Source organism: Pseudochaenichthys georgianus, chromosome 14 (genome assembly GCF_902827115.2).
Source record: "Pseudochaenichthys georgianus chromosome 14, fPseGeo1.2, whole genome shotgun sequence".
In the NCBI taxonomy this organism is placed as follows: domain Eukaryota; kingdom Metazoa; phylum Chordata; class Actinopteri; order Perciformes; family Channichthyidae; genus Pseudochaenichthys; species Pseudochaenichthys georgianus.
The window spans coordinates 4,049,748-4,075,340 of NC_047516.1; the positions used below are offsets into that span (position 1 = coordinate 4,049,748).

At 42.3% G+C, this 25,593-nt stretch overlaps 3 protein-coding genes across 3 annotated transcripts in view; all 3 read left to right on the forward strand.

Moving 5' to 3' along the window:
- The window catches only part of gtf2ird1 (GTF2I repeat domain containing 1), a 65,289-nt gene that overhangs the window by 4,149 nt on the left and 35,547 nt on the right, over positions 1-25,593 (forward strand). The window contains exons 2-5 of the mRNA XM_034099584.1: positions 2,685-2,817; positions 4,327-4,468; positions 6,481-6,657; positions 8,037-8,220. Coding sequence (XP_033955475.1) covers positions 2,689-2,817; positions 4,327-4,468; positions 6,481-6,657; positions 8,037-8,220 — 632 coding nt within the window. The 5' untranslated portion in view covers positions 2,685-2,688. The remainder of the gene's footprint in view (positions 1-2,684; positions 2,818-4,326; positions 4,469-6,480; positions 6,658-8,036; positions 8,221-25,593) is intronic.
- LOC139435135 (general transcription factor II-I repeat domain-containing protein 1-like) lies at positions 10,310-16,403 on the forward strand. The gene is made up of 5 exons (XM_071205502.1): positions 10,310-10,368; positions 11,744-11,839; positions 13,773-13,856; positions 15,469-15,654; positions 16,369-16,403. The coding sequence occupies exons 1-5, from the start codon at positions 10,338-10,340 to the stop codon at positions 16,401-16,403; spliced, it is 432 nt and encodes a 143-aa protein (XP_071061603.1). The 5' UTR covers positions 10,310-10,337.
- On the forward strand, positions 18,592-24,144 carry LOC139435136 (general transcription factor II-I repeat domain-containing protein 1-like). Its single transcript, XM_071205503.1, has 4 exons — positions 18,592-18,713; positions 20,223-20,364; positions 22,389-22,446; positions 23,964-24,144. The coding sequence occupies exons 1-4, from the start codon at positions 18,594-18,596 to the stop codon at positions 24,142-24,144; spliced, it is 501 nt and encodes a 166-aa protein (XP_071061604.1). The 5' UTR covers positions 18,592-18,593.

Consider the following 25,593-nt stretch of genomic DNA (forward strand, 5'->3'; position numbering starts at 1 on the left):
GAGCTGTGATAGCGTTTCCTAAGTGAACATAAACCTTCATTTGGTCACCTTCACTGACTCCAGTAGATATTGACATTTTTGGAGCCAAAGTAGCCCTCTGTCAGTAAACAGCTTTATCGCATTACAGACCCCTTTTTAGGTCCTCTGGTTTAATCCAGTTCTTGAGACAATTTAAATTCACTTAGAGGTTAGCTCCAAATGGCACTCCGGCAGAGTGCCCAGGATCTTAAGATGCAGGAAAAACCCTGCAAGATGCACACATCGTAAAAAGACATCAGAATGTTGAAAAGACGAAGTAGCTTCTAGTTCCTCTGTCTTTCTAATCATCTTTTTAGCAAACAAGTTTCACGTCAGTTGGTAGTAGACACCAGATAATCCATTAGACTATTAGTTGGCATGTCACTATCAACAACTGCAGGATTTGCTTGGACGAAAATTCGTTTTTCTTTAGTGTTGTGTTTCGAGTAGTTTTTGCATACTGAATAGTTTAATATTCACAGAGAGCCACAGCAGGACCGTGACATTGTGCCTCCTCGACATGGCATTATTCTGAGCTGATGCTTATCCCCACCTTCCTCCTCCTCCTCCTCCGCCTCGCTACTTCCTTTGCCTTTTAAATATGTGAGGGAAAGAGGCCATCTATTTTGAGGCCGCAATCATTTAGGAGGGAGGGGGCTAATGTTTGCTGTGGCCCCAGGGGAGGCACATTTAGATGGCCAATAGACTTGGCATGTTGAGACTGGTGCAGCTGAACCCACCACACCCACCCTCCCCTCCGTCTATCTCTCTGCCTCTCTGTCCTCTCTCTATTGAGTCAGTGGTGTGGGGCTGCCAGAGGCGAGTATAATGGTTCCCAGTGTCTGGAGAGATTAAAGGCCAGAGCCGCATTGTTCAAATGCCCCGAGATTAGTTTCCAAGGAGACGGGTTTCAGTTGCCATGAGAACATAGTGCCTGGCTTTAGCCGAGCAGTATTTTATATCTGTTTGCTTCTTAATATACATAGAGTGTCCTGTTATTTGTAGTTATATGTCATTATGTTCTTTGACAGGCAGTTTAAATGTATGATGTAGCTAAACCTTGCCTTAAGTGGTGGAAATCTAAGGGCTTATCTCGATAATCTAAAGTCAATATCTCTTTTTCTGGCGCCATCTGTCAGCGAGGGAAAAACAGGATGTAGGGGCTCATATGACATAATTTGAGTGCTCTAAGAAGCCCCAAATGACACACACAAGAGCATGAAACCATAGGTTGCTGAATACATATGGATTAGCAATGCTAGAAGTGTGGCTGTAGGGATGCTGGCCAGTCCATTGCTTTGGTCGAGAATACCTGAACAACTATTGACGTTCCGTTGCACCAGCAGCTCAAAAGTCTTTCCTTATCTTGTAAAATATCTTAACTACTACTGGAGGCATTGACATCAAGTTTTATAGTAAAGAAGGATGAATCCCAAAGATTTTGTTGAACTCCTGATTTACCCTCTGGTGCCATCATGACATTCACATTTGTTGTTTTTAACGACCTGTCACGACGGCTATTGGATGGATTCTCAAATGATGTTCAGTAATTGCATTATCCCCCCAAATTAGAACTTTGGTTATCTCTTCATACTTTTTGGAGTGCCATCATCACGCCATAAGTGTCCAAAACTATAGTTTAGACCAGTGCTTCTCAAAGTGTGGTCCGTGGACCACTGGTGGTCCGTGAGCGCCCCCTAGTGGTCCGTGAGTATATTGGTAAAATTTCACATTTGAAATAAATTAATCTATTTAAGTTTTCCGCACTCTCGCGGGAATATCTCTGCAATGGAGCGAGCTTAAGTTTCACTTTCGATTGCATGATATAGCCCCGCGCAACACCTTCGTCACACATGTTGCCACTTGTTTGTACAATTTTCAGGCGATTTGTAATCTGTTCTAGAAAAACGATGTGTTTTTGGATATTTGTGGAGTTAGGTGGTCCGCGAGTGTTTTCTGATTGGTTAAGTGGTCCTTGCTATGAAGAAGTTTGAGAAACACTGGTTTGGACCTAAAAAAAACAATATATAAACCTATAACTAAAGGTCATGCATTACTAGGAACACCTATGGTTTAAAATGGTATACACTTCCTATGCTGTCTTGTGTATTTATTACACAGCTAACTAACATATTTACCATTGGTCGATTGCAAATTTGAGTTGCAAATATTCACTCGTTGCTAGATTTCATGAGATTTTAATCCCGAGACAGAAAACCTCACCGATTGGTCTCTTACTAAATTACTTTTCTGTCCATATAACTATAAAAATGTCAGTTCTTTTAGTTCTTACTAGTTGATACCCTTATGCAAACATTACATGCAAAACATCACCACGCTAACAATGTCATTAGGAGCTCCTAAGTAATGCAGAACAGAGCTGTTAGCTTGGCTGTAGAATCTGCCTGTTAGTAGATTAAAAAATGATCCCTGAGATAATAAAAGCTTGATCCCTTACTTCCTTTATTTATCTCCTAGTCTTGGATCGATGCCTTGACTACACCCTAACATTTGCTTAAAGTCAAACACAATGGAGTCAGCAGAAAGTACTTTGAATGCAGGTCACCTCTGCGTGTGTTTATGGATGCACGCTCACGTCCGGTTTTTTCCCCTTCCATGTCACGTTGTGGCTGCCTGTCTAAACTGTGTTAATGTCCTCTCTGCAGAGGCATGGCTCAGATGAGGAAGCTGGCCTGTGATGGCATCAGGACCAACTCTCGGGGGGGCGTCGCCACGGCCCCGCTGGTGTCCGCCCGACAGGAGATCCTCACCAGCCTGGTGTCCGCCCTCGACTCAGTGGTACGTCCCACGAGACGCCTCACACAATGGCTTAAAAAACATACATACATAACACAGCCTGCTAAATGTTTCTCTTATCAAAATATCAAAGTATCACAGCAAACTTCAGCAGAGACAGGAAGGGGACATCACAGAGGGAAACATACATACAACATACACCCGCATACGTACTCAAAAGTGTGAAGAATAGTTACTGCACATATAACATACATCTCTCCATGGGTGACAATAATCTCACTTTCATCGTGTAGCAAGATATCTATGTATATCTCAGCTTACATACCAATTACTTAAGTAAAAGCACAGAGAGAAAATTAATATGAATAATACATTATAATCTTAATGGCCTGAAGTGTGGCGAGAAAGCTTCCTGTTTATATGAAGATGCTTTGTTAATGTGCACAACATCGCTCAGTCATGTCACTCAAACAGGGATATTCACAGTTAATGGCAATTCACCTTGATATCGCTATCATTTTTATATATATATAGAGTTATTTTAGTAATATTCTACATTGTTCCATTAAGACATCCTCTAGCGAAGGAGTCACTCAAAGACAAATGGGATTAGATGTTGTGTTAGTTTGGTAGTTTGAGTATTTACATTTTCCTTGCTTCTTCATTTTTACAATGCCATGTTGAGGGCTCAGTTATCTCTAACTGACAGGAACTATACTTCCTTTGTTATTCGTGGTTATCAGATTGAACTTTTGAACAGAGTTTCCCTTTAAATTGTATTGTGAATGTTGAAATGGTCCCGTGTGAGAACGCTTTTTTTTTTTAAAGAAGCAGCAGGATTGAATTGCTGAGTCCTATTTCCTCCTTTAGTGGGGTAGACTATTGGTTTCACAGATATAGCATAGTTTTATTGACAGCTCGGTTAAACAAAATGCATCTTTAGAAACGTATGAAGTGTTACATAGAGAAAAACGAACTTTTGATTGATATTAAAGGTGGGGTAGGTAAGTTTCAGAAACCGGCTCGAGATACACTTTTTGTTATATTCCATGGAATGCTCTTAACATCCCGATAGCAATGAATATCTGAAGTGCTTTGACAACAAATCCATAAAAAAATGTCATCTGGAGAAGCCGTAATACTGTAAACAGTACAACCAATCGATTGGATGGCCTACCTGCCTGTCAGCCTTCCATCGGGGCACAAACTTATCTCGTGCCCTCATTGGTCATGTGCGCATTCGTGTGTGTTGGAGGAGGGGCTCTGTGAGGAAGTGGCAGATTTTCTCCGGTTGTGTATTTTCAAATTCTAGCGATCTCGAGCCGGTTTCTCAAACTTACCTACCCCACCTTTAATATCTGCAAATACTCAAGGTGTCATTATCGGACTGGAAAAGTGGTGTCAAGCCATCCCTAAAATACCTTGTTCCATCCCAAGAGAAAACACAATGCAGCTCGTCAGTTTCCTTAATAGACTCTTGAGTGGAGCGCATGTCTTCCTCAGAGTTGATGGTAATGCCTTGAGAGTAACTGATGCCTCCTTGTTTTGCAGTGCATGGCGATGTCTAAACTCAACGCTGAGGTGGCGTGTGTCACCGTACACGAAGACAGCGTGATTGCAGTCGGCACGGAAAAGGGCCGAGTGTTCCTCAACTCCAGGAGGGAGATCCAAACAGACTTCTACAAGTTCTGCCGTGAGTTTCGTGGTGAATGTTGAATGGAGCATTGATTAATGTCATTGTACAGTACCTACAGCTGTTAGCCAGTTTCATACAAAGGCACTGATTGTCCCTGTTGGATTGGAAGTTATGTCGTTGCAGAATTGCAGATTCAGCCGAATGCTTCAATAACTTTAGCAGCTTGCAGATGTCAGATTATTTTATCACATAAAAAGATATATCAACAAAACATATTGTCACATTGGATGAGATGCTTTTATGTAACAACTGCTCACAGTCATATGAAAATGCTTATTAAGATTAAAATCAACTTTTTTACGTTACTTTTTAAACAGTACATTTGTCAGAGGCTTGTTTAGGAGGAGATTAAGGTGCTGTTTACACGGGAACGAAACGGGTTGTATCCGCTACTTTTCTCTGTCGTATAGCCCGTTCGTTCACACGAGGCCGTAACGGAAACGTGGAAACGGAAACGCGGAAACGATAACGGGTCCCAAGGTGGATAGATCTGCGGACGGAACGCTCTGGGGGGCAAACGGCTCCGTGTCTTCATGGCTTCCTATACGATAATTTTCCTGATAACGATGAAGCCATAGCCCCGCCTCTGCCCACCTCTGCTGCTCACTGCTGTAGCATGGTCACTAGCTGCTGCTACTGACCATGCTACAGATGTTAGTGCAACATCTACAGCTCCTCTACCACGACCATCAGCAACAAGTGGACATGGAGAGCTACATGAACTACATGTTGCTGAATCCACCGCAGAGAATAAACATAAGGGCAACCAGGCAACCATGGCAACCATGCTCGGGGTCTTCTTCTCTGCTTTTGGTGTATTTTCTGGCGGAAGTACAGCGCCACTTACAGGCCTGGCATATGTACTACAGCGTCTCCAGCGGGTCGAGAAGGGACACGTTTATTGAGCCGTATCCTTGTGAACGGAAGACTTTTTTTATATCGAGTTCGTTTGCGTTTCTTTTGCGTTTGCGTTCCCGTGTAATGCATTGTTGTAATTAGGAGGTTTAAAATCAAGTGGCCTCTCATTCACACAAACACTCAGATATTCCAGAATACCTTTACACAAATTGTAAGCCTTCATTTCCTTCAACCAAACGAGTATGCAAGTTTGTAAGCTGAGCTGTGTTTAAGAAAACAGCTTAAGCCCCACCTATTGACCTTGAGCGCTAAAGTATGAAATCCCCTCATGTTCTCACTCCACAGCGTTTCCCTGCTATTAACACTCATCTGAGGGCAGGTTGATTTCATGAGGCTGGCTATTCAAAGGGAATGAGTTGAATGTCAGTTACAGGGAACAATGGCTGCACTTCATCTTGTTCGGGCCGAATGGTTTGATGATGCAGATAAAGATGAGGCTACACTAATATTATTAATTGATTCCCGAGGTTTTTCAGATTGTTTGACTCAAAGATATACAATAACTCCACACTATTCTAAATCCAAACATCAACATTTATAGACAAATAAAAGATTAAGTAATCTCCAAGATTACCAAGATGTTTTTATCTGATCAAAGATTCTGCTTCAATTTATGTTCGTTGGCAGTGTTCATTTTCACGGCTGTCTAAACACGTTTTTCTCCTGCTTGGTTTACACAAAGGTAGGCATGTCATCAAACAGCACCAGGATTAAAATATATATGTTTTGAATTAAGGAAATATAAAAGTACAGACATTCGAAACCTAATTTGAAAAAGTCAATAGAGTGTAGAAATATAAGTATACATATTTAATCTATTTAAGTTGTGTACGTTATTGGCCCTTAACTAAAACACATGATGAGTATTTGAACAGAATGGCTTCACCAATTGTTGAAGATACTTAAAGAGACCCTATTTTTGTTTTGTTTGGATAACATGGAACTTTTAAAGTCAAAGCGAGGACTCAGTTAGGGGCAAACGTTAAGTTGCATTAACTATTTGTTAAACTAATACGGCAGGTCATCTGAAGCAACAATCATATTGGATATTCTTGTTCACTTATTATGTGGCTTTTGTCCTTTGTCTTCAGGGGGGCCCTGTCTGCAGAATGTGTCCTCAGCTAACGCCCATACCAAAGAGCAGGAAGTAGATCTGAGCATACTGAGTAAGGACGGAGATCAGGGGAAACCCAGAGCTCCGTCAGAAGCTCAGTCCAACATCTTCGTTCTGAGGAAGATGGTGGAGGAAGCCTTCACCGTTCTCTACAGTAAGTGTGACTCAGCAGTTTAGCTGCCGTACAACTCTTAAAGGGCCCATGTCGTGCTTTTCCGGTTATCACCCGTCCCCTTGTTGCTATGAAGGTTCTTCTGCATGTAAACGGTCTGCAGTCACAAACCCTCAAAGTGCACCCTGTAGCGAGTAAACCTCTAACACAGAGAGACCTGTCTGTGCTGCCCCAGAACGCCTCGGTGGACATTTATCTTTTTCCATTGTTTACATCTTGGGTATAGTGACGTATTTCGGGTATAGTGACGTAACGACTTCCTCACACACACACACACTTGGCAGGACGTTGCAAGTCTGGCTGCTGCGAGGAGCGGGACACTGTGAGCTGGCTCACTGGTGTGGGGTCGGCAAGACAGCGAGACACCGAGGAACTCAGCACACACACAAACTCCCAGCCAGGCTGCGGGTGTGTGTGTGTTTCGGGCTGGGTTTCGCTGTCTCGCAGACGGCCACTGGGCTCACAGAGAGGGGGGGGGAGGAGCTCCAACAAGCCGTTTAGGACAGAGAGTGAATACACAGACTATAGAGAGATGCTGTGAGAAACCAATGTGAGTTTGGAACATTGCAAAATATAAATCTATTCTAGTCGACCTCAACCATGGAATTATGATCAGTAGAAATGGCCATGACGTGGGACCTTTAACTTAATGCATGACTTACATCTTTCTCGACAAGCGAACATTTAATATTTATCTTGCCCAATCATGATAGGATTTTATGTTCGAGTCTGCACCATGTAATGTTGTACAAGATATAACACAAAGTACCAAGGTTGCAAATGTCCTGAATGTTTTAACTAGCAAAAACTAGCATCGAGAGTTAACGGGTTTAAAGAGTTTACTTTGCTTCAGGCTTACCCACTGAAATATCATACAAATAGAAATATGTGAATCTGAGTAATATAATCAGAACTCACACGAGACTCAGTAGTGATGGAAGAATATGGCGAACATGTGATGATGCTGATTTAAAATTCACTTTAACGGCCATCACTTTAAACCAAAACAGGCCTTAAGACTAGTAATGCTTTCTATGTGTTTCCCAAATAAATGCACTATAAAAAGGTAAACATTTTAAATTGAAATGAACTATTACATGTTCATGAGTATGATGCCAATACCACTTTACCAAACGTACACTTTTTAACACTTGTGAAATGTGTGCAAACCTCAAAAAGATACACCTTAAACATCAATTACTTTAATATATGGGGTGCTAATTACATACTTATACTTATACTTATATTCACTTGGATGATTCATATATTTATAGAAACAGCTGCCTTGTGAGCCAAAACATACTTACTGTCACTACAAAGCCTAAACACATTGCTTAACATCCTCCTGGTGCCCTCCACAGGTGAAGCTGTGGGGAAGAGCAGCCTGGTCCCTGTGCCTTATGAGCGGATCCTGAAGGACCCCGGCTGTGTGGTGGCCCACGGTCTGCCTGAGGGGGCCTCGCTGAAGAAGCCCTCCGAGTACGACACCAAGACCCTGATGAAGATCCTGGAGCAGAGCCACCGCATCCAGTTCACAGTGAAGAAGTGAGGGGGGGGGGAGGGGCTGTGTGTTGTTCCGTCGGTTTGGGAAAACAGGCTTCAGTGCTTCTATCAGATTATGAAAGCAGCTGTTTCACATTACATCGCTCCAGAACGGGAACATAGGAAGTTTGGCAGAGATGTGTGATGGGAAAGAACATTCCTGGCTTCTCAATAGCTGGTTATTGGAAGCACACAGGCTGTTTTTAAAAACATGTTCAAAGCATGGACATAGTTTGGATGTGAGGCAGCTTGGGAAGAAGTCTTCAAAGATTCAAAGGCAATGTTGGCGATGAAAATCTGAAGTCCCTGGCTCTCAAACAGTGTAGATAAACATGACACTTGAAAGTCACGTCCGATATACTTCTCCACGTACATGTCAAATAGAATATGGAATATTTTGACTCTGCTATCATTTCCAACGTATGGAATAAATGAACGTTAGCTTAGTTTATCACAAAGACTGACCACGGGAAAGCAGCTAGCCTCGCTCTGACAGACTAAAACATGTCTAATTACCCATGCTCCTCTCTAACGCGTGTCCTGCCTCCCTGAACCCATCAGAGTGGATACAGTCTCCACATCTGAGCTCAGCGAGAGCCACACATGGGTTCAGATAGTCCTTTGTGTTCATGTGACTCACAATACAAAGACAATCATGTTCAGAATTGGCTTTAACTGTCCCCCCCCCCCCCTTACTTTGGTGTTCGCGGTCACATGGGACCGGTCCTGTTTTAACTGCTATTACATGAACACACAAACCATCAATCATCACCACGTCTCATTTAACACCCTTTCAAACTGTACACATTGTATCAGAGTACTGGCACACATGAAGAACTGCAGTAAATATACAAAGAACAGACACTGAACATGTATTGCTGTGCCAGGTGTGAGTGTGAGTGTGTGTGTGTGTGTGTGTGTGTGTGTGTGTGTGTGTGTGTGTGTGTGTGGTGTGTGTGTGTGTGTGTGTGTGTGTGTGTGTGTGTGTGTGTGTGTGTGTGTGTGTGTGTGTGTGTGTGTGTGTGTGTGTGTGTGTGTGTGTGTGTGTGTGGTCTAGCATTACTATACTTGTGGGGACCTAAATCTGTTTACATAGTCACGTTTGGGGACTGGAAATAAACCGTATTCTACAGACCGACAAAAACATCGTTGTTTGGTACTTTTTAACATATCTTTCAATAAAAAGGCGCATTTTGGTTTATAAATGATCAATCCCTCAGTCATGGTGCCGCTCCAGTGCAGATGTGTCTGTGGCCATAAATCAGACGGGGCACGATATGCAAACATCCTGCATCTAAATGACTATCGTTTTATATATTTGTTCATTTAGTTTTGCTTCTCTGTCGTTGGAAAACTGTGTGTCTGCTCCATTAACTACCACTGCTACAAGTCTTTGCCCAGAACAGACGGGGGGTTTTCCTGTGTCTAAAACTGCGTAACACAATTAAAATATGATTTGTGTTTGGTATGTTGTTCTCAGTAAAGCACATGATGAGAGATAGAGAAAACTAGGGCAGGGAGAAGCAATACTGGTATTTGTTACAGATAGCAAACAGTACTCAGACGGATCAAAACAGTAGAGGAAAAGGTAAATACTCAAGCTACCAAACTAACACAACATCTAATCCCATTTGTCTTTGAGTGACTTCTTCTTTAAGCCAGCCAGAGGATGTCTTAATGGAACAAATACATTTGCTCTCCTCTGAAAGAGTTGTTGCAGCTGTAAATGTCGATATAAGCGAGGAGACACTTGGCAAACACAAAGCTTGATGTCAGGCCGTGATGAATGTCCCCCCTCTAAATTACTTTCCTCTTGATTTTGTGTCTGTGTGCAGGCCCGCAGAAGATTTGTCTCGAGAAGCCAAGTCCAGCACTGACGTTAATCACAACTGCACGGCCCCTCTGACCCCAGGGAGCCACGGCTCGGGGAAGACGTCTTCACAGGGCGTCTCCTCCCCGAGCTCCGCCTCCTCCAGCAACTCTGTGCTGTCCAACTTCCTGTACGGCATGCCCATGTCCTCCAAACCTCACCCCGACGGGAAGCTGGACTTCAAAACCCATGTCCCTCCTCAACCTGGGGACAGACCCGGCTGAACAACTGGACCGCAGGCACGGACAAGATGGCGTCGGTCAAAGACTGTCCAAACAACGGTGAGATGTGTGGAGAGTGGGTGTTATGTTACATCATCCAATCCAATCCAACTTTATTTATACAGCACATTTAAAAACAACAGAGTTCATCAAAGTGCTGTACATCAATAAATATATAGAAAGCAGCATATATATATTAAAACAAAACCGATGTAAAAGCACGAGACAATAAAACAATACTTGTAGCCAGTGAAAAACTCTCATACAGGATGTAAAAACATTTTAAAACGGAACAAAATAGATGGCTATACTTCAACATCAACGAAAGTGCTCGATATATGCTGTATTGAACCAATAAACTAACACAAACTAACTGTATCACTATAACATGATGATGATGATGATGATGATGATGATGATGATGATGATGATGGTGATGATGATGATGATGATGATGGTGGTGAAGTAAGAATGCATCTAACGTTCCGCTGCTCATTATAATATAAAAACCAGAGCATTAACAAACCGTCATGCTCTTACTTTGAAATCATGTGGAAATGTCGTCATCAGCAGGCCATCACGTGGTTTCCGAAAATACCGAGTGACACGAGTAGATTTTAGAAGAGACCGGCGGAAAATATGTCTCAAAATTCCGTGTGTGTGTAAAAAGACGATCCACGAGCAGAGATTTGAGATCCGCACGTGCATTTTTGTTCGACAAATACAAAATGGATTCACAAATGCCGGATCGAAAGTTGTAAATGTTAAAGAGATATTCACAGATCTTTTTTTTATTTGTGAAAATATTTAGCGTGTTTGCAGATCCGTTTTACATTTGCACATTTATTTGTGAGTTTGCAAATCTTTTAAATGCATTTGTGGTGTTTTACATTTACAAATCACATAAGGTGCTTTCACACCGCGGTACTTTTCCCACAAAGGTTCATGAGAACTTACGGCCCGTCTACACTACAGGCATCAAAGGCTTGGCGATTTCTCGCGCCCAAGGCGACCAACAACCAATCATGAATCTCCCGCCCCCGACATACAAAGCAATAGCAATGTTAACACGAAGTAAACTGGATATAAACTCCCCAAACAGGCGAAAACCTACCAGTTCCACCCACTGTCTCTGCCCCCTCCCTCCATGCCTGGTTCCTCCGGTCTGTATCCCGGTAGATGAACAGCGACTGATCATACAGCACCGGGTGATTCACTACCGCTCCATTTTTTTGAATATGAGGAAATGACCTGCGTACTCTCTCCCAGCATACACGCGGTTTGATTGGCTAGCGCTTGTACTGTCAGATTTGCATACGCATGATTTGATTGGCTGATGCCAAGCATCGAGCCTCAAAAGTTGAGCAATGTTCAACTTTTGAGGCTCGATGCTTGTTGATGAACTGGTTAAAGTTTGGATATTTTGCATTTTCAGACGAGACAACGAGGCTACCTGGGGAGCAGGGGCAGAGTCCTCCTGGCATCCACATCTCCAAGAGGCTGCTCTTCTCCATCGTGCATGAAAAGTCAGGTGAGATTCCACATGTGGACCAATAAGATCTGCTTTGCTTCATTCAAAATGCAACAGACTTATATCTATTAGTCATTAGAGACAGACTGAGAACATTGACTGCCATCACATCTTTTATCTTAGCCATCAATTGTATATTTGGATTTATAACTTATTATTTCATTAAATTAACAGAATATGTTGTCCTTGCTTTGAAAGTCATCACGAAAGAGCAGCACTTCAATCCTATTTAAATGAGTCTTTGACACAGATTGTAGCGGCACCTTAAAGTCCCTGATATTCGCCTCTTAATTGGCTTCAAAGTTAAAACACACCGACATTGAGTATAATTCTCAGTTTTAAGCACTTTATTTAATAGTTGCCTCAAAATATCCAAATGGGAAAATGTGTAGATTATTGTTGCAATAAATTAATTGAATGGTGTCGTATTTGACGTTGCATAAAGGTAGTTCAATTTCGCTACTGCATATAAGCTTCTCTGGACTTACCTAGATAACAACCTGTCCTTCACCGCAAACATCGCTGCTACAACCCGCTGCTGCAGATACACGCTTTACAGCATCAGGAGGATGCGTCCCCCAGCTGACCCAGAAAGCCACGCCGGTTCTGGGTCCAGGCTTCGTCAGCTCACGCCTAGACTACTGCAACTCCCCTCCTGGCTGGTCTCCCTGCATGTGCCCTCCGACCTCTGCAGCTCATCCAGAATGCAGCGGCTCGTCTGGTCTTCAACCTTCCTAAATGTTCCCACACCACGCCGCTCCTCCGCTCCCTCCACTGGCTTCCGGTAACCTGCTAGAATCCACTTCAAGACACTGGTACTTGCGTACCATGCTGCGAATGGATCTGGCCCTTCCTACATCCAGGACATGGTTAACCGTACCACCCAGCACGTGCTCTCCGCTCTGCATCAGCCAAACGGCTCGCTGCACCCTCGCTGCGAGGGGGACCCAAGCTCCCATCAGCAGAAAACACGTGGGTTTGCTATCCTGGCTCCAAGATGGTGGAATGAGCTCCCATTGACATCAGGACACCAGAAAGCTTTCACACCTTCCGGCGCAGACTGAAAATCTATCTCTTTCGACTCCACTTCGAGCGATTATAGAATTACTAACAAAGCACTTATATGCTAATAAAGGACTGGCTTATCTAAAGCCAGTTGAGTAGCACTTGAATGTTTTGGCTCTATGAAGGCCTGATGTACTATATATGTTTTTCTTCAAGTTTGTATCTTCTTGGTCGAACGCACTTATTGTAAGTCGCTTTGGATAAAAGCGTCAGCTAAATGTAATGTATGTAATTTAACAATTTGTATTTTTAAAACATATAAAAAGTGTAATTAGTCAACTTTAGAGGTGATGATTTTATCACTTTTGCACAGATTTATATTTACAGACATCAGTGGGCTTTAAATCTTCTTATTAAGTTGTTTCATGAAGTCTTTATCACAAATAAAGTAAATAACACAATCTTAGGAATCTTTATCCAAAAATAAGGGTTCCTTAAGGATTTTGGTTTCAGGATCAGCCGTTAAAATTCTCAATAAGTCTGTCTATAATATTTTTGTTATTAATGAATATTCTAAATAATGATAGAAGTGAAAATCTCCTTTCCCCGAGGAGTTGTTTGTGCATTTATTTTCCCTCCGTGCTCTCCTGTGCCGGCTTAGACTGACACACAGTAGCATTGTTACCAAACAAAGGCTAAACTATAATAAACCTGAGCCATTAACGGCTAAGCTACTAAGACGTCAAGAGTAATCCTATAAGAAGATTGCGCTTATTTCCCAAGTTGACATTGAGTAGATGGAGAGATTAATTTCAGCACTTAAATGAAACGTAGCTCATTTGAATGTTAAAGCTCCAAAACTTTAATAAAAAAAGCAGGTTTCTCTTTCATTGTATGTAACGCATTGACAGGAGTTTCTATTCCGCAGAAAAATGGGATTCTTTTATCCGGGAAACTGAAGACATCAACACGCTACGAGAGTGTGTTCAGATCTTGTTCAACAGCAGATACGGTGAGTCTCTTTGAATTCATATTTTACATCACATACAGGCAGTGACTCTCAAAGGTATCCCTGCCCCCTCGAGCTACTGTTCGAGCTCCGTGATGTTCGGAGCTTATCTGTGGATGGTGACGGATTGGGGTCAGTGCCGCGGTTTGATCGCCTTCTCCTCGGGGACGCACACGACACGCATTTGTCGCTGCAGTACACGGAAAAATGTCTGAAGACAAGCTCAACCAGAGGAGACACACAGCTGATTAAAAGGAAATATGTGCCACTTATTTGAAGGTATTCAAAGGATGCATGAAAGCAGTCATTCAGTGGGTACTGTGGCTACAAGCAAACTGGACACGTTACGGCTCATTGGATCTGTTTCCGGAGTTTTAATCAAATCCCAAAGCATCGATTATCATCCCCTCAACGTTAAATTCCCATTTCGCTGGAATTATACTTGCTTTACATTGGGTGTGCATCCCACTGGAGTCTGCTGTAAAGCAATGTTCCCCTCGGGAAATAATGCATGAATGAATAAACTATAGATTTGCAGTTTGATTCCAGTTAGATTTCAATATCTTAAAAGTCCTACTTCTTTCCAGTGCACTGCATCCTAAACCCAACCCTACTGGCACATAGCGCGTCTATGTGTGTGTGTTTTCAAACCTCTTATTGCCAATGACTGCAATTCATCAAAACGTTCTCAATTTGTCTGATTTTTCTTTCACTTCATTCACGGCAACAATGTATCATTTCAGGGTTTAAGTTTTCAATGTAAGGTTGTTTCTCCATGGCGTTAACATAGGGGCGATGTATGTGTCCTCATGCTGAGAAACGTCCACACACTGATGACTTTTATGTGTCGTTAGTGACGTTACTGTCATATGTGTGTGAATTCCCTGGATCAGTGCATCTCTAGAAAGACCGACGATACCTACAGTTAAAGTGAATATCTAAGTCAGGGGTGTCCAAACTACGGCCCGGGTGCCAAATGCGGCCTGCGGGACACTTTGAAACGGCCCTATAATGAAATATGGCACACAAATTAAACTTGTCATATATTGTACTAATTCAATATATATATCGCAGTATTCATGTGTGCCCCACTTTTCAAATAACTTATTTACATAACAAGCTTGAAATCTACCCTTTCTATTTCCCTCTCATTATAAGCACTCTGAAGTTTCTGTTTTAAGGCATGAGCTGCAAACTAAATAAAATGAAACCCTCTGGAGAGCTGGGATTTAGGCTGTTGTGTTTCTAATAAAGGATTTTCAAGTATCAAGAATAAGTTACCTACGTTTGATAGATTTTTCCAAATTATAACTTATAAGGCGATATTAATCACCTCTATAAGTGGCCCTGCCCTTCGTATATTTTCTGTATGTGGCCCTCGGAGAAGTGTTGACACCCTGATCTAAGTGATACACAATGTACACAATATCTGTTTTTATCTAAAAATAGTTCTCTATCTGTGTTTTACATGTTTGCTTTACTTTTATGTATGCACCATGACATCAAGTCAAATTCCTCGTACGTGTCTGGTTCTGGTTCTGGTTCAGATTCCCTGTCAGCATCACAAACTATAATTAAATGATATATTCTAATAATCCTGTTTTCCCACCTGCAGCTGAGGCCCTGGGTCTAGATCACATGGTGCCTGTCCCCTACCGTAAGATAGCGTGTGACCCCGGGGCCGTGGAGATCATCGGGATCCCCGACCAGATCCCCTTCAAGAGGCCGTGCACCTACGGAGTCCCCCAAACTTCAAACGCATCCTGGACGAGCGCCACGGCGTCCGCTTCATCGTCAAACGGTAACGCTTTGAGATCATATATTAGATGATATGTATGCGGTTAGCATGATGGACATTAATCGTTGGGATGAATTTAAAGTATTCGGCTCAAGTCATCCGCAGTCTAGATGTTTGAGGACAACTTTATGACTTGATTATATTTGTTGAGAAACTTCACAATAGTTTTCGTCATACAAAACTATGTTATGCACATGTTTTTTTCGACATGCCTATGCATCTTTTCACATTACAAGATGACATTGTTCACTAGCTGTGTCCATTTTGTTTTAATGTTTGGACATACTATACTTTAACTTTTTTTTTCATATTTTTCGACATACTTATATATAATAATAATAATTCCTTACATTTATTATAGCGCTTTTCCAGATGCTCAAAGTGCTTTACAAATACACATTACACATATCATACATGCGATGGTCATGTACTGTGGACAATACCCACAGGAGCAACGTTCAGGTGAAGTGTCTTGGCCCAAGGACACAACGGCTTTACAGACGCAGCGGCGGCGGGTTTCACCCCTTGATCTGATGATCATTGCACTGCGCCACACCGTCCATCTTCACGCCTCGAAGTCATCGAGGCGCTTTTACAAGTACACATTAGTATCATTACATTATTAGATGTTACTTATTAGACGCTTTTATCCAAAGCGACTTACATACTCGATACTGTGGGCAATCCCCACAGGAGAAATTTTGGGGTGTGTCTCAGGGACACAACGACATGCTGACTGCAGTGGGGTTTGAACCTGTGTCCCCCTGATGCAAACACCAAGGCTCTATCCACTGCGCCACACGCCACACGCCTCCCGTCATCATACATGTACTGTGGACAATACCCACAGGAGCAAATCCGGGTGAAGTGTCTTGCCCAAGGACGCAGCATATCATATAATATAATTTTTGGGACAGTCTACTTTTTAAGATTTTTCAATATATTATACTATGGCTTTCTTATGACTTTTTAACGATATTTTTCAACATACTATCTTATACATTTTTCCTATTTTTTAACTTCACTCTTACTTTGTTCACAATATGCTTTGCCTCCTGCCTGGTGTATAATGAATTCTACTTTACCCACCGAGTGCCAATCATAATTTACCCACTTGGAACTTCCACAAAACTACAGTATGCATTCGCCTCTCATACTTTTATTTTGAAAAGATAATTAAATAAGCAGTCAGTGAGCGATGCAGCGTTCACCATCTGTCTGACAAACGTCTGTTTCCGCGTCCCGCTGACTGGGAAACCGTTGCCACTCGAGTCCCAAATGACTTCCCTTTGCAGCATATTGCTAACGCCTGCTTTCCCATCCATTTGTTTTTCGCTAATTTAAACGAGCCACCATGCCTTGTTTGAGATAACGCATCTCTTAACCAATCCTGCAGTCGGCTCATTAGTGTTAATAGAATTATGAAAGATTGAAAATGCGATTAATTCCGAATTACATAACATTGTCGCTGAGAGACTTTCCAGATGCAGGGCCTGATGTTTATTTGTTGGCATGTCCCTGTGACAGACTGCTCGGTTTGAATTTAAGTGATTGGTAATTATAACGGTCGAGAATACCTGAACAACTATTGACGTTCCGTTGCACCAGCAGCTCAAAAGTCTTTCCTTATCTTGTAAAATATCTTAACTACTACTGGAGGCATTGACATCAAGTTTTATAGTAAAGAAGGATGAATCCCAAAGATTTTGTTGAACTCCTGATTTACCCTCTGGTGCCATCATGACATTCACATTTGTTGTTTTTAACGACCTGTCACGACGGCTATTGGATGGATTCTCAAATGATGTTCAGTAATTGCATTATCCCCCCAAATTAGAACTTTGGTTATCTCTTCATACTTTTTGGAGTGCCATCATCACGCCATAAGTGTCCAAAACTATAGTTTAGACCAGTGCTTCTCAAAGTGTGGTCCGTGGACCACTGGTGGTCCGTGAGCGCCCCTAGTGGTCGTGAGTATATTGGTAAGATTTCACATTTGAAATAAATTAATCTATTTAAGTTTTCCGCACTCTCGCGGGAATATCTTCGCAAGGGAGCGAGCTTAAGTTTCACTTTCAATTGCATGATATAGCCCCGCGCAACACCTTCGTCACACATGTTGCCACTTGTTTGTACAATTTTCAGGCGATTTGTAATCTGTTCTAGAAAAACGATGTGTTTTTGGATATTTGTGGAGTTAGGTGGTCCGCGAGTGTTTTCTGATTGGTTAAGTGGTCCTTGCTATGAAGAAGTTTGAGAAACACTGGTTTGGACCTAAAAAAAACAATATATAAACCTATAACTAAAGGTCATGCATTACTAGGAACACCTATGGTTTAAAATGGTATACACTTCCTATGCTGTCTTGTGTATTTATTACACAGCTAACTAACATATTTACCATTGGTCGATTGCAAATTTGAGTTGCAAATATTCACTCGTTGCTAGATTTCATGAGATTTTAATCCCGAGACAGAAAACCTCACCGATTGGTCTCTTACTAAATTACTTTTCTGTCCATATAACTATAAAAATGTCAGTTCTTTTAGTTCTTACTAGTTGATACCCTTATGCAAACATTACATGCAAAACATCACCACGCTAACAATGTCATTAGGAGCTCCTAAGTAATGCAGAACAGAGCTGTTAGCTTGGCTGTAGAATCTGCCTGTTAGTAGATTAAAAAATGATCCTGAGATAATAAAAGCTTGATCCCTTACTTCCTTTATTTATCTCCTAGTCTTGGATCGATGCCTTGACTACACCCTAACATTTGCTTAAAGTCAAACACAATGGAGTCAGCAGAAAGTACTTTGAATGCAGGTCACCTCTGCGTGTGTTTATGGATGCACGCTCACGTCCGGTTTTTTTCCCCTTCCATGTCACGTTGTGGCTGCCTGTCTAAACTGTGTTAATGTCCTCTCTGCAGAGGCATGGCTCAGATGAGGAAGCTGGCCTGTGATGGCATCAGGACCAACTCTCGGGGGGGCGTCGCCACGGCCCCGCTGGTGTCCGCCCGACAGGAGATCCTCACCAGCCTGGTGTCCGCCCTCGACTCAGTGGTACGTCCCACGAGACGCCTCACACAATGGCTTAAAAAACATACATACATAACACAGCCTGCTAAATGTTTCTCTTATCAAAATATCAAAGTATCACAGCAAACTTCAGCAGAGACAGGAAGGGGACATCACAGAGGGAAACATACATACAACATACACCCGCATACGTACTCAAAAGTGTGAAGAATAGTTACTGCACATATAACATACATCTCTCCATGGGTGACAATAATCTCACTTTCATCGTGTAGCAAGATATCTATGTATATCTCAGCTTACATACCAATTACTTAAGTAAAAGCACAGAGAGAAAATTAATATGAATAATACATTATAATCTTAATGGCCTGAAGTGTGGCGAGAAAGCTTCCTGTTTATATGAAGATGCTTTGTTAATGTGCACAACATCGCTCAGTCATGTCACTCAAACAGGGATATTCACAGTTAATGGCAATTCACCTTGATATCGCTATCATTTTTATATATATATAGAGTTATTTTAGTAATATTCTACATTGTTCCATTAAGACATCCTCTAGCGAAGGAGTCACTCAAAGACAAATGGGATTAGATGTTGTGTTAGTTTGGTAGTTTGAGTATTTACATTTTCCTTGCTTCTTCATTTTTACAATGCCATGTTGAGGGCTCAGTTATCTCTAACTGACAGGAACTATACTTCCTTTGTTATTCGTGGTTATCAGATTGAACTTTTGAACAGAGTTTCCCTTTAAATTGTATTGTGAATGTTGAAATGGTCCCGTGTGAGAACGCTTTTTTTTTTTTAAAGAAGCAGCAGGATTGAATTGCTGAGTCCTATTTCCTCCTTTAGTGGGGTAGACTATTGGTTTCACAGATATAGCATAGTTTTATTGACAGCTCGGTTAAACAAAATGCATCTTTAGAAACGTATGAAGTGTTACATAGAGAAAAACGAACTTTTGATTGATATTAAAGGTGGGGTAGGTAAGTTTCAGAAACCGGCTCGAGATACACTTTTTGTTATATTCCATGGAATGCTCTTAACATCCCGATAGCAATGAATATCTGAAGTGCTTTGACAACAAATCCATAAAAAAATGTCATCTGGAGAAGCCGTAATACTGTAAACAGTACAACCAATCGATTGGATGGCCTACCTGCCTGTCAGCCTTCCATCGGGGCACAACTTATCTCGTGCCCTCATTGGTCATGTGCGCATTCGTGTGTGTTGGAGGAGGGGCTCTGTGAGGAAGTGGCAGATTTTCTCCGGTTGTGTATTTTCAAATTCTAGCGATCTCGAGCCGGTTTCTCAAACTTACCTACCCCACCTTTAATATCTGCAAATACTCAAGGTGTCATTATCGGACTGGAAAAGTGGTGTCAAGCCATCCCTAAAATACCTTGTTCCATCCCAAGAGAAAACACAATGCAGCTCGTCAGTTTCCTTAATAGACTCTTGAGTGGAGCGCATGTCTTCCTCAGAGTTGATGGTAATGCCTTGAGAGTAACTGATGCCTCCTTGTTTTGCAGTGCATGGCGATGTCTAAACTCAACGCTGAGGTGGCGTGTGTCACCGTACACGAAGACAGCGTGATTGCAGTCGGCACGGAAAAGGGCCGAGTGTTCCTCAACTCCAGGAGGGAGATCCAAACAGACTTCTACAAGTTCTGCCGTGAGTTTCGTGGTGAATGTTGAATGGAGCATTGATTAATGTCATTGTACAGTACCTACAGCTGTTAGCCAGTTTCATACAAAGGCACTGATTGTCCCTGTTGGATTGGAAGTTATGTCGTTGCAGAATTGCAGATTCAGCCGAATGCTTCAATAACTTTAGCAGCTTGCAGATGTCAGATTATTTTATCACATAAAAAGATATATCAACAAAACATATTGTCACATTGGATGAGATGCTTTTATGTAACAACTGCTCACAGTCATATGAAAATGCTTATTAAGATTAAAATCAACTTTTTTACGTTACTTTTTAAACAGTACATTTGTCAGAGGCTTGTTTAGGAGGAGATTAAGGTGCTGTTTACACGGGAACGAAACGGGTTGTATCCGCTACTTTTCTCTGTCGTATAGCCCGTTCGTTCACACGAGGCCGTAACGGAAACGTGGAAACGGAAACGCGGAAACGATAACGGGTCCCAAGGTGGATAGATCTGCGGACGGAACGCTCTGGGGGGCAAACGGCTCCGTGTCTTCATGGCTTCCTATACGATAATTTTCCTGATAACGATGAAGCCATAGCCCCGCCTCTGCCCACCTCTGCTGCTCACTGCTGTAGCATGGTCACTAGCTGCTGCTACTGACCATGCTACAGATGTTAGTGCAACATCTACAGCTCCTCTACCACGACCATCAGCAACAAGTGGACATGGAGAGCTACATGAACTACATGTTGCTGAATCCACCGCAGAGAATAAACATAAGGGCAACCAGGCAACCATGGCAACCATGCTCGGGGTCTTCTTCTCTGCTTTTGGTGTATTTTCTGGCGGAAGTACAGCGCCACTTACAGGCCTGGCATATGTACTACAGCGTCTCCAGCGGGTCGAGAAGGGACACGTTTATTGAGCCGTATCCTTGTGAACGGAAGACTTTTTTTATATCGAGTTCGTTTGCGTTTCTTTTGCGTTTGCGTTCCCGTGTAATGCATTGTTGTAATTAGGAGGTTTAAAATCAAGTGGCCTCTCATTCACACAAACACTCAGATATTCCAGAATACCTTTACACAAATTGTAAGCCTTCATTTCCTTCAACCAAACGAGTATGCAAGTTTGTAAGCTGAGCTGTGTTTAAGAAAACAGCTTAAGCCCCACCTATTGACCATTGAGCGCTAAAGTATGAAATCCCCTCATGTTCTCACTCCACAGCGTTTCCCTGCTATTAACACTCATCTGAGGGCAGGTTGATTTCATGAGGCTGGCTATCAAGGGATGAGTTTGAATGTCAGTTACAGGGAACATATGGCTGCACTTCATCTTGTTCGGGCCGAATGGTTTGATGATGCAGATAAAAGATGAGGCTACACTAATATTATTAATGTGATATCCCGAGGTTTTTTCAGATTGTTTGACTCAAAGATATACAATACTCCACACTATTCTAAATCCAAACATCAACATTTATAGACAAATAAAAGATTAAGTAATCTCCAGATTACCAAGATGTTTTTATCTGATCAAAGATTCTGCTTCAATTTATGTTCGTTGGCAGTGTTTCCAATTTTCACCGGCTGTCTAACACGTTTTTCCTGCCTGCTTTGGTTTACACAGAAGGTAGGCATGTCATCAATACAGCACCAGGATTAAAATATATAGTGTTTGAAATTAAGGAAATATAAAGTACAAGACATTCGAAACCTAAATTTGAAAAAGTCAATAGAGTGTAGAAATATAAGTAGACATATTTAATCTATTTAAGTTGTGTACGTTATGGCCCCTTAACTAAAACACATGATGAGTATTTGAACAGAATGGGCTTCACCAATTGTTGAAGATACTTAAAGAGACCCTATTTTTGTTTTGTTTGGATAACATGGAACTTTTAAAGTCAAAGCGAGGACTCAGTTAGGGGCAAACGTTAAGTTGCATTAACTATTTGTTAAACTAATACGGCAGGTCATCTGAAGCAACAATCATATTGGATATTCTTGTTCACTTATTATGTGCTTTTGTCCTTTGTCTTCAGGGGGGGCCCTGTCTGCAGAATGTGTCCTCAGCCTAACGCCCATACCAAAGAGCAGGAAGTAGATCTGAGGCATACTGAGTAAGGACGGAGATCAGGGGAAACCCAGAGCTCCGTCAGAAGCTCAGTCCAACATCTTCGTTCTGAGGAAGATGGTGGAGGAAGCCTTCACCGTTCTCTACAGTAAGTGTGACTCAGCAGTTTAGCTGCCGTACAACTCTTAAAGGGCCCATGTCGTGCTTTCCTTCCGGTTATCACCGTCCCCCTTGTTGCTATGAAGGTTCTTCTGCATGTAAACGGTCTGCAGTCACAAACCCTCAAAGTTTGCACCCTGTAGCGAGTAAACCTCTAACACAGAGAGACCTGTCTGTGCTGCCCCAGAACGCCTCGGTGGACATTTATCTTTTTCCATTGTTTACATCTTGGGTATAGTGACGTATTTCGGGTATAGTGACGTAACGACTTCCTCACACACACACACACTTGGCAGGACGTTGCAAGTCTGGCTGCTGCGAGGAGCGGGACCACTGTGAGCTGGCTCACTGGTGTGGGGTCGGCAAGACAGCGAGACACCGAGGAACTCAGCACACACACAAACTCCCAGCCAGGCTGCGGGTGTGTGTGTGTGTTTCGGGCTGGGTTTTCGCTGTCTCGCAGACGGCCACTGGGCTCACAGAGAGGGGGGGGGAGGAGCTCCAACAAGCCGTTTAGGACAGAGAGTGAATACACAGACTATAGAGAGATGCTGTGAGAAACCAATGTGAGTTTGGAACATTGCAAAATATAAATCTATTCTAGTCGACCTCAACCATGGAATTATGATCAGTAGAAATGGCCATGACGTGGGACCTTTAACTTAATGCATGACTTACATCTTTCTCGACAAGCGAACATTTAATATTTATCTTGCCCAATCATGATAGGATTTTATGTTCGAGTCTTGCACCATGTAATGTTGTACAAGATATAACACAAAGTACCAAGGTTGCAAATGTCCTGAATGTTTTAACTAGCAAAAACTAGCATCGAGAGTTAACGGGTTTAAAGAGTTTACTTTGCTTCAGGCTTACCCACTGAAATATCATACAAATAGAAATATGTGAATCTGAGTAATATAATCAGAACTCACACGAGACTCAGTAGTGATGGAAGAATATGGCGAACATGTGATGATGCTGATTTAAAATTCACTTTAACGGCCATCACTTTAAACCAAAACAGGCCTTAAGACTAGTAATGCTTTCTATGTGTTTCCCAAATAAATGCACTATAAAAAGGTAAACATTTTAAATTGAAATGAACTATTACATGTTCATGAGTATGATGCCAATACCACTTTACCAAACGTACACTTTTTAACACTTGTGAAATGTGTGCAAACCTCAAAAAGATACACCTTAAACATCAATTACTTTAATATATGGGGTGCTAATTACATACTTATACTTATACTTATATTCACTTGGATGATTCATATATTTATAGAAACAGCTGCCTTGTGAGCCAAAACATACTTACTGTCACTACAAAGCCTAAACACATTGCTTAACATCCTCCTGGTGCCCTCCACAGGTGAAGCTGTGGGGAGAGCAGCCTGGTCCCTGTGCCTTATGAGCGGATCCTGAAGGACCCCGGCTGTGTGGTGGCCCACGGTCTGCCTGAGGGGGCCTCGCTGAAGAAGCCCTCCGAGTACGACACCAAGACCCTGATGAAGATCCTGGAGCAGAGCCACCGCATCCAGTTCACAGTGAAGAAGTGAGGGGGGGGGGGAGGGGCTGTGTGTTGTTCCGTCGGTTTGGGAAAACAGGCTTCAGTGCTTCTATCAGATTATGAAAGCAGCTGTTTCACATTACATCGCTCCAGAACGGGAACATAGGAAGTTTGGCAGAGATGTGTGATGGGAAAGAACATTCCTGGCTTCTCAATAGCTGGTTATTGGAAGCACACAGGCTGTTTTTAAAAACATGTTCAAAGCATGGACATAGTTTGGATGTGAGGCAGCTTGGGAAGAAGTCTTCAAAGATTCAAAGGCAATGTTGGGCGATGAAAATCTGAAGTCCCTGGCTCTCAAACAGTGTAGATAAACATGACACTTGAAAGTCACGTCCGATATACTTCTCCACGTACATGTCAAATAGAATATGGAATATTTTGACTCTGCTATCATTCCAACGTATGGAATAAATGAACGTTAGCTTAGTTTATCACAAGACTGACCACGGGAAAGCAGCTAGCCTCGCTCTGACAGACTAAAACATGTCTAATTACCCCATGCTCCTCTCTAACGCGTGTCCTGCCTCCCTGAACCCATCAGAGTGGATACAGTCTCCACATCTGAGCTCAGCGAGAGCCACACATGGGTTCAGATAGTCCTTTGTGTTTCATGTGACTCACAATACAAAGACAATCATGTTCAGAATTGGCTTTAACTGTCCCCCCCCCCCCCCCTTACTTTGGTGTTCGCGGTCACATGGGACCGGTCCTGTTTTAACTGCTATTACATGAACACACAAACCATCAATCATCACCACGTCTCATTTAACACCCTTTCAAACTGTACACATTGTATCAGAGTACTGGCACACATGAAGAACTGCAGTAAATATACAAAGAACAGACACTGAACATGTATTGCTGTGCCAGGTGTGAGTGTGAGTGTGTGTGTGTGTGTGTGTGTGTGTGTGTGTGTGTGTGTGTGTGTGTGTGTGTGTGTGTGTGTGTGTGTGTGTGTGGTGTGTGTGTGTGTGTGGTGTGTGGTGTGTGTGTGTGTGTGTGTGTGGGTGTGTGGTGTGTGTTGTGTGTGTGTGTGGTCTAGCATTACTATACTTGTGGGGACCTAAATCTGTTTACTAGTCCACGTTTGGGGACTGGAAATAAACCGTATTCTACAGACCGACCAAAAAACATCGTTGTTTGGTACTTTTTAACATATCTTTCAATAAAAAGGCGCATTTTGGTTTATAAATGATCAATCCCTCAGTCATGGTGCCGCTCCAGTGCAGATGTGTCTGTGGCCATAAATCAGACGGGGCACGATATGCAAACATCCTGCATCTAAATGACTATCGTTTTATATATTTGTTCATTAGTTTTGCTTCTCTGTCGTTGGAAAAACTGTGTGTCTGCTCCATTAACTACCACTGCTACAAGTCTTTGCCCAGAACAGACGGGGGGTTTTCCTGTGTCTAAAACTGCGTAACACAATTAA

Excerpts from the sequence above, each read along its gene's own strand:
- LOC139435135 (XM_071205502.1), top strand. The coding sequence starts at position 10,338 with ATGGCGTCGGTCAAAGACTGTCCAAACAACG. Across the intron at positions 13,857-15,468 it reads CTTGTTCAACAGCAGATACG|CTGAGGCCCTGGGTCTAGAT; the intron begins GTGAGTCTCTTT and ends TCCCACCTGCAG. Across the intron at positions 15,655-16,368 it reads GTCCGCTTCATCGTCAAACG|GGACACAACGACATGCTGAC; the intron begins GTAACGCTTTGA and ends GGTGTGTCTCAG.
- LOC139435136 (XM_071205503.1), top strand. The coding sequence starts at position 18,594 with ATGAGGAAGCTGGCCTGTGATGGCATCAGGACCAACTCTCGGGGGGGC. Across the intron at positions 20,365-22,388 it reads AGACTTCTACAAGTTCTGCC|GGGGGGCCCTGTCTGCAGAA; the intron begins GTGAGTTTCGTG and ends CTTTGTCTTCAG. Across the intron at positions 22,447-23,963 it reads CCCATACCAAAGAGCAGGAA|CTGTGGGGAGAGCAGCCTGG; the intron begins GTAGATCTGAGG and ends CCACAGGTGAAG.